This window comes from Lupinus angustifolius, chromosome LG09 (assembly GCF_001865875.1).
Source record: "Lupinus angustifolius cultivar Tanjil chromosome LG09, LupAngTanjil_v1.0, whole genome shotgun sequence".
NCBI lineage: Eukaryota > Viridiplantae > Streptophyta > Magnoliopsida > Fabales > Fabaceae > Lupinus > Lupinus angustifolius.
The window spans coordinates 1364025-1372253 of record NC_032017.1 but is presented as its reverse complement, the minus strand read 5'-3'; the positions used below and the strand labels follow the sequence as shown (position 1 = coordinate 1372253).

Here is an 8229-nt window from a genome sequence, read left to right as displayed (position 1 = left end):
TGAATTATTATTAATATTTTTAATAAAACAAAAAATAATATAAATAAATGATATCAGCTACTATTTATATATGTACTATATATATATATTTTGAACCATTTTCTAGAACAAACATAGTAGTCATTGTCCTAACATTATTTTCCACACGCACTTTCTCTCTTTCTTATTTTCTCCATTTTCTTGTTTTCTTTATCTACATTCTTCTCTGTCACAGATCTTGACTTGAGTTGTTTACATATTAGAGTTGAGAGCACCATAATCCACATATTCATTTTGCACCAACAAAAAACAAATGGGCATCTTTTTTATACCCAAAGCAAATTCTTGCATTTTGTTCTTGTTTCTTCTATCTTGTACTTGCTTCATTTCAACAGGTTCAACCCATTATTGTTATTATTTCTCACTAAAGTTTTTATATTTTAATTTTTTATGTCTTTTTCTTTAATGGGTTGTTAAGTTTTCTTTAGCTTAATAGAATTTTTTGAAATGAATGTTTGTGAAATATGCAACTTTTGGTCTTTAAATTTGGTAAAAAAAGTTGATTTTTTTGGTTCAAATATTGGAACTTTTGATCATTTATTAGCTTCTTGAGGCCTTTTTGCTGAAAAATTTAGTCTTTAGTTATGGAACAAAGAAGATGAAAATATGTTATTTAGCTTTTGTATTGATCTGATTATCTTTTAATAAAGTGCTTGGATCAGTTTATTTGAATTGGTTTAGCATTTGAAATTTAGTTGAATCAAGTGAAAATTAAGTTTTCTCTTTTTCCTTTTGGAGTTTGTAATGTTTTAAGGTAAAGTTATGATTGCTCAAATGAGTGTGTACTTAAAAATTAGTTCAATTTGTTCAAATTGTTATCAGTTTTGTCTGTAAATGGAATAATTCATATTTCAATGTCATCAGTGTTCAAATTCTTGAGTACTTTCACTTTTTTATGAGAATAAGTGTATGCACTGAAAATGTAAAAAAGTTTCATCATTCACCATTTATTTTTTATCATTATTGACTTATAAAAAATATTAATACAAATAAATGATGGATAATATAATATATATTACACTCTTTTTTATTGGTAGTATGCAATTATATTGAAATGGAAGGTTATATAATGTCTGGGGTGTAAAGCATGGAGTCAATAATCACATGGGTATTAAAATATGTAAAAATAAGGTAATATTAGAAATTGACATAAATGGTAAGAAGACGTTAGTCTAGTCGTGTATGATCTTACTAGATCTCTACATAGACCAAAAGGTTCAGTTTTGATTACTTGAGATGATACTTGTGGGAGGGACAACCATACACACCGAAAGAGATTAGTTCCTTACTCATGATAGTCCTTAGTTATACATAACCAATATGCTAGCTTTTTTCCTTTTTTGGATCATTGCTAATTAAGCAAATCCATGAAATGTGTTTGTTCTCATATTTTTTTGCAGTTTTCATGTCTTATCATTGTCATTGGTTTTTTAATGTAGAGTATGTTATATGAAGATTTACATTATGTTCCAACATGTACTTTTGTTTTTTCTTCTCTCCTTTCCTTTTAATCACTTTTCACTTGTTGTTGGCTTTTTCTCTTTTAGATGCTTATGATCCACTTGACCCAAATGGAAATATCACAATCAAATGGGATATTATAAGCTGGACACCTGATGGTTATGTTGTAAGTATATTTTTTTCCTTTCACAATTAGGCATGGTGTTGAAATAAGAGGGTGAGTTCGGCGCGGCGGTAAGGTTGTTGCTTAGTGACCACGAGGTCACGAGTTCACATCCTGGAAACAGCTTCTCCGCTTGTCGAGGTAAGGCTGCATATATCCCACTAAGTGGGAGCCTCTTGCACTGGGCCGCCCTTTTTTTAGGCATGGTGTTGAAATGCTTGTCTCATTTTCTTTCTACTGGTTGGCACATTTTGGACTACATAACTAGCTGAAAATTTTGATAGTTAAAATTTTTTTGGTTCTAATTAAAATGTTACAGAATTTGAATTAGTTAACATGCTTCTGAACTGTTTTCAAAGAATTTCAACTGTGCTTTAACTATTTAAGTTGTAAGATTATTGAATAAAGTCAAATATGTAAATGGACTTACCTTGTTATATTAGTTTCTATAGCCTTTTATGATGGATTGAGTTTAATTTTGTTCCATTAGCTGTTTAGATACAACGATAAAGTTGTTGCTTAGTGACCATGAGGTTACGAGTTCAAATCTTGGAAACAGCCTCGTGCACTGGACCGCCTTTTTTTAGCTGTTTAGATTTTTAAAATGAATTCAATGTGCAGGCTGTTGTTACGATGAACAACTTCCAACAATATCGTCATATAGCGTCGCCCGGCTGGTCATTAGGATGGACATGGGCAAAGAAGGAGGTAATTTGGAGTATGATGGGAGGGCAGACCACTGAACAAGGGGATTGTTCAAAGTTTAAGGGAACCCCTCCACATTGTTGTAAAAAGGATCCAACAGTTGTGGATTTACTTCCGGGAACACCTTACAATATGCAAATCGCCAATTGCTGCAAAGGCGGGGTACTCAGTTCGTTTGCACAGGATCCAGCGAATTCAGTTTCATCATTTCAAGTTAGTGTTGGTAGAGCTGGAACTACAAACAAAACTGTCAAAGTACCGAAAAACTTCACCTTGAAAGCACCAGGACCAGGTTATACTTGTAGTCCTGCGAAAATTGTGAAACCGACTCTATTCATTCAAGCAGACAAAAGGAGAGTAACTCAAGCACTCAGTAAGCTATATAACTTTTATGTTCATGTTCACTGTTTTCTAAATACAATTTTAGTCCTCGGCCTCCTATCAACAAAGTTGTTTTCGTTGGTAACAAAATCTAGTGCTGAAGTGATCCGAGTTTACGGTTTTTGAGTTACTATTAGCAATAACCAGCAGTATACATTCACCTTAACAAACATTAATCTGATTTATTGCAGTGACTTGGAATGTGACATGCACATATTCACAATTTCTAGCTCAGAAAACTCCAACTTGCTGTGTTTCCCTCTCGTCATTCTATAACGATACTATCGTACCATGCCCGACATGCGCATGCGGCTGCCAGGGAAACTCATCTCAGACAGGGGCATGTGTGAAGTAGGCTTTTATCACTCACTGTGATTTCCTTCTAGAAACTAATATCACATGTTCTTATATTTCCTTTCTCTGTACTTACAGTGGAAATACGCCGCATTTGGCATCGGTTGTTTCTGGACAGCATAATTTTGCACCTTTGGTCCAATGTACTAGTCATATGTGCCCTGTCAGAATCCACTGGCATGTTAAGCTTAATTACAAGGAGTACTGGCGCGTGAAGGTCACTATTACTAATTTTAACTATCGGATGAATTTTTCGGACTGGAACATGGTTGTTCAACACCCAAACTTAGACAATGTGACTCAACTATTCAGTTTCAACTACAAGTCATTAACTCCTTATGGAACAATAAGTAAGTGTATTCTAACTTTTTCATTTCATGGACATGCAATCTTTCCTACATAAACTACTGATAGTTCCTTAAATCGAATATAGAATGCAGTTTTCGTGTTGTCACTTTTTCGTAGTATATCCGAAAACCTTTGTCAATAAATATAATTTATGATACAACACTATGGCGTCGTTCGATCCATGTAGCTGACTACACATAGTGGGATAAAGACTTGGTTGTTGTCGTTGTTGTTGTAAGGAAATGACCGTAATAAGTTGCTTTTAACAGATGATACAGCAATGCTTTGGGGATTTAAGTTCTACAACGATTTTCTTAATCAAGCCGGTCCTGATGGTAATGTACAATCCGAGATACTTTTCAGAAAGGATAAATCAACTTTTACTTTTGACAAGGGTTGGGCTTTTCCTAGAAGAATCTATTTTAATGGTGACAATTGTGTGATGCCACCACCTGATGCTTATCCATGGCTACCTAACGCCGGTTCTCAGCAACAGGCTTCTCTGCTTGCTTTAGTGATGTCTTCTTTGGTAGCCTTAGTATTTTATGCATATGTTTAAGGTTCCTGTCTGTGTTAGCACTGAAATTTGTATTAGAAAGTTTTCTCTAAGACCAGTTTTGGCTCATTTGTGATGTCAATTTGGAATTTGGCTGTAGAATTCAAGAGTAGCTTAGGTGTTCTATTATATATACAAAAGACTAAGGATATTGGTTGTAGAATTTGATACTGTATTGTTATTTGTATCTATTGTAATGCAGTGCTGTATTTATCCTTATTTTATTTGTAAATGCAACTATAATAAATATATATATATATATACAACAAACATGTCACATGAAAAGATAGACTTCATGAACCATACGTGGTTTTGAAATGCTATTGGCCCTTTTACTTGCAGCTTCTTACTTTGTGTCATGATATAATTTTTGTCATGCTCAATATTGTCTAAGAAACTCTTGTGCAATGACTCATATTCCAGTGGGTCAGACCTTTTTCGAGATAATAGAAATACAAGTTATGTGTTTGAGCTGATGTAAATGAGTTGGGGTAGAGACTATATATTTATGTGTTATGTATGTGTTATGTAAACCTAATGTGAAAATGAGAACAATAACTATAAAAACAAATCCTTATTTTCTAATGCATAGTGTTAGTCTCTCAACGCTGCCGGGATGTATGCATAATTGGCTGAACTTGTTACCAAATTTCTTGTGTTATTTTCTGTTCTCCCTATTCTCTTTAATTATTTGATTGCTCGCTTGTTTCCACCAGAAACAGAATAAGATAGAGATGATATATTCAATATATGCCATTCCAATACAAGCATTTACAAGATTCAGACAAAACCATTGTTTGGTGAAGCTAATAGCTACATTTAGCATCCTTTTGTTGCTCATGAATCACAAAACACATTCATGTGTCTGGTTGGGTGTTTTTTTATTAAAAAAAAGCCTTAGATTCTTCATATCTGTTGTTACTATATGTGTATTGTAGGAAAACTTGGCTTCAGAATTTCACATGAAAATTCTTACCTGCTTATGTACCAATTCACATAACTGCTAGCAAGGCAAGCAATGAGAAAATGAATGCCGGGGTAAAGTTAAGTAGGTTTTTCGGGGCAGAGTTCGGGAGGAAAGGGTATGTATCTGGTGGTGGTAGCATGCATTCTTCGCCGTTAAAGTAGACTTTTCGAGGATACGCCCATCCTTGCTTGAATGTGAATGTATCCTTATCTTTTCGAAGAAGTAGTTCTGATTGAACATTACCAGATGGTCCAGCTTCCATTAATAGATCATTGAAATATTTCATGCCATAGAACATACCTGTATCATCTGCATACAGAATCATAATAGAGTAGATTACTTATTCTTGAAGTTATTGATTTGTAGAACATAATTGAAATCGAAATATTATGTATTTGATGACACTTACTTATGGATTCATAGGGAAGGATAGGCTTGTAATCAAAGCTGAAAACTTGAGTGACATTGTTAAGATTTGGATGCTGAACAGCAAGTGTCCAGAGGGAGTAATTCATCTTGTAATTGAAATTCGTTACGGCGATCTTCACTCGCCAATAGTCATTGTAGTTTTGCTTCACATGCCAGTGTACCCTGATTGGGCACATATGATGAGTGCACTGCAGCAATGGTTCATTGTCTTTCTTTGGAGTATGGATACCCTTCATGCTGAGAAATTTAGAGTCACTCCTGCATGCCATGCCAACATGTGAGAAAACAACCGGAAATTCTATTAGGCTGTCTAGTTGTTAGATATGAAGATCGTTGTTTTGTAAATGAGTGTGATTTATGATAGAGCATTATGGCGTCGTTCGAACCATGTAGCCGACCCCACTTAGTAGGATAAAGACTTGGTTGTTATTCTTCTAGCTGTTAGATTTGAAGGGGTCATTAGTTGTTTAAAATATCAGACTTACATGATACAACTCTTCTTGTTATGGCAGCCACAGGCACATGAAGGACAAGGGGTAATCGTTTCATTATAGAAGGACGACATCGATACACAGCAACTTGGGTTTTTCCGAGCCAGAAATTGCGAGTATGTGCAGGTAACATTCCATGTCACTGCATAAAACAAAAACAAATGAAACCTTGACACTTGATATATATGATGAAATAGGGGACCAAACTGATATTGCCAAGTTAGCGACCTTACTTAGCGCTTGAGTCTTGCGGCGTTTATCAGCCGTAAGGAAAACAGTCGACGGAACAATCTTAGCAGGGCCACAAGTATAGCCTGGTCCTGGAGCCAAGAGACTGAAGTTCATTGGAAGTTTAACTGTCTTGTTTGAGGTACCAGCTTGTCCAATACTAACTTGGAATGATGATATTGCTGCTGAAGGGTCTTGGCCCCATGCTGCAACAACTCCACCCTTACAACAATTTGAGAATTGTTGGTTGTAGGGTACCCCAGGGAGTAAGTCCACAACTATTGGAGTTTTCTTGCAGCAATGAGGCACATTCCCTTTGAACTTAGAGCAATCTCCTTGTTCTGTGGTTTGTGCTCCAACCATAGACCATATAACTTCTTTCTTAGCCCATGACCAACCCAATGTCCAACCAGGATTCATGATGTGTCTAAATATTTGGAAGTTGTTTATTGTTACCACTGCCTAGTCAAAATGATAGACAAAAACATGCTATTTCATTAGATGAATGGTTACATCTATTTTACTTGATTTGCAATAAATTGCAATGCTAGTGCATAGTTGTGACATTCTATCTAATCTTAGGTAGCATTCATTACATGTTCTATCTTAGATGTGGCCGCATCGGGACACAATCGCATCAGATCGCAATAAGTCAGATCAAAGTCAAAAACATTTCTCTAATTACAAAATTTTTTACGTTGTCACGAATGTAATCCACATCGCATCAGCCGCGATGACAATTTAAAACATTGGTTCCACTCCTTTCGGATGAACCAAAATAGTATACTTTAGTTGTTTGTCCTATTTTGTTTACAAATCTACCAAATGTATGACAGAAGTTGGTTTCCTAGAGTATCCTCTCGCCCGATTGGGGAAGAGACTAATCTCCGAAGGTATAGTCAAGCGCCTAAGCCGAGACCCCTCCCAATTGTGTTTTATACATATACATGAATCTACCGATCGATATTTTTCGGAACTTTGTATGACCTAGAAAATATAAAACAAGCAGCAATGCAGTTTGTACTATACCACATATCCATCTGCTGTCCAAGACACAACATCCCATTTGATAGTTATGTTACCATTTGGATCCAAAGGATCATAAGCAGCTACAACCAGAAAGAACAAAACAATATTAAAAATATAAAAAAAAACAATGCAAGTTAAAGTGAAACTAAATGAGCAAAAGAGTGTAACTTTTATCTCACATGCATAAGAGAATATGACAATAACACACAAAGCTAATATGAAAAGCTTCATTTCCTTAATCCTTTGATGTGTTATCAACTGTGAAAATTGGATTCAAAACTAAGTACTTTCTTTCAGTAAGATTTGGAGTATCTTAAGCTTAATGCAATGGCATTGGGTGTAATATCTCACCTAATAGTTGTTATATCACTATCTCACATTTGAAATCACTGTTTAAGTTCCCATAACTTAAAGCAACAGGCACTGACCAGAATATTCAGGAGATACAAGAATGAACATAATGTTATAGGGTCAGTGATTCTGTTCTATGATGGGTTAGTCTCACCATAATATGATTTTATCAGTGATCCATAGAGAAGAAAAATTGTTTCAGATTTCATTGATTGATAAAGGGTATGCATAACCCAATGTGAAATGAAATATCAAACGTTTGTAAAAAAAAACATGTTATACTCAAGGGAGAACAATTAACCTCATGAGAAATAAGAAAAAAATAATATGAATCATAATATCTTATTTAAATGATAAAGATTTAAAGTAAAATGAATATATATTTATATATTAAAATGGATATTATATGGTGTGAGTATATTTCTTGTTGTAGAAAATAATGTCCACTTTTTTGTGTGATAAAGTGTCCTTAAGATGATAGTGAAAAATTAATCCCTTTTAAGGCGAATAAATTATAGGAATCAAACTACTAATTTCATGTGTAAAGAAGTTAATTATCTACCAATTATGTTAAGCTTTATGGTAAGTAATATGGTGATAAAACATTACTCTTTTTACATTCTAGATTATATCTTTCTATTTCTCTATATATTGGAAAGTTTAAAAATCATTATATAAGTGCATAAATATAAAAAGTATGATTGAGTAGTCAAGAAATGAATATTCT

The 8229-nt window shown here is 34.3% G+C and overlaps 2 protein-coding genes and 1 long non-coding RNA gene across 4 annotated transcripts; 1 reads left to right on the top strand and 2 right to left on the bottom strand.

Moving 5' to 3' along the window:
• LOC109357139 (protein COBRA-like) lies at nucleotides 107-4258 on the top strand. The gene is made up of 6 exons (XM_019600891.1): nucleotides 107-374; nucleotides 1587-1666; nucleotides 2285-2741; nucleotides 2941-3100; nucleotides 3182-3453; nucleotides 3721-4258. Exons 1-6 carry the CDS (start codon nucleotides 293-295, stop codon nucleotides 4008-4010), a joined length of 1341 nt encoding a protein of 446 aa, XP_019456436.1. The 5' UTR covers nucleotides 107-292; the 3' UTR covers nucleotides 4011-4258.
• On the bottom strand, nucleotides 769-1578 carry LOC109357140. The gene is made up of 2 exons (XR_002108829.1): nucleotides 1061-1578; nucleotides 769-927 (listed from the first exon to the last, which is right to left on the bottom strand). It is a non-coding gene; the product is annotated as an uncharacterized LOC109357140 (long non-coding RNA).
• Nucleotides 4897-7486, bottom strand: LOC109357138 (COBRA-like protein 4). 2 transcript variants are annotated; one of them, XM_019600889.1, is made up of 6 exons: nucleotides 7331-7486; nucleotides 7152-7231; nucleotides 6128-6584; nucleotides 5889-6036; nucleotides 5384-5661; nucleotides 4897-5283 (listed from the first exon to the last, which is right to left on the bottom strand). In XM_019600889.1, the coding sequence occupies exons 1-6, from the start codon at nucleotides 7380-7382 to the stop codon at nucleotides 5000-5002; spliced, it is 1299 nt and encodes a 432-aa protein (XP_019456434.1). In that variant the 5' UTR covers nucleotides 7383-7486; the 3' UTR covers nucleotides 4897-4999. The 2 variants fall into 2 exon arrangements, with proteins under 2 accessions (XP_019456434.1, XP_019456433.1); XM_019600888.1 differs by having other exon boundaries at nucleotides 7152-7486.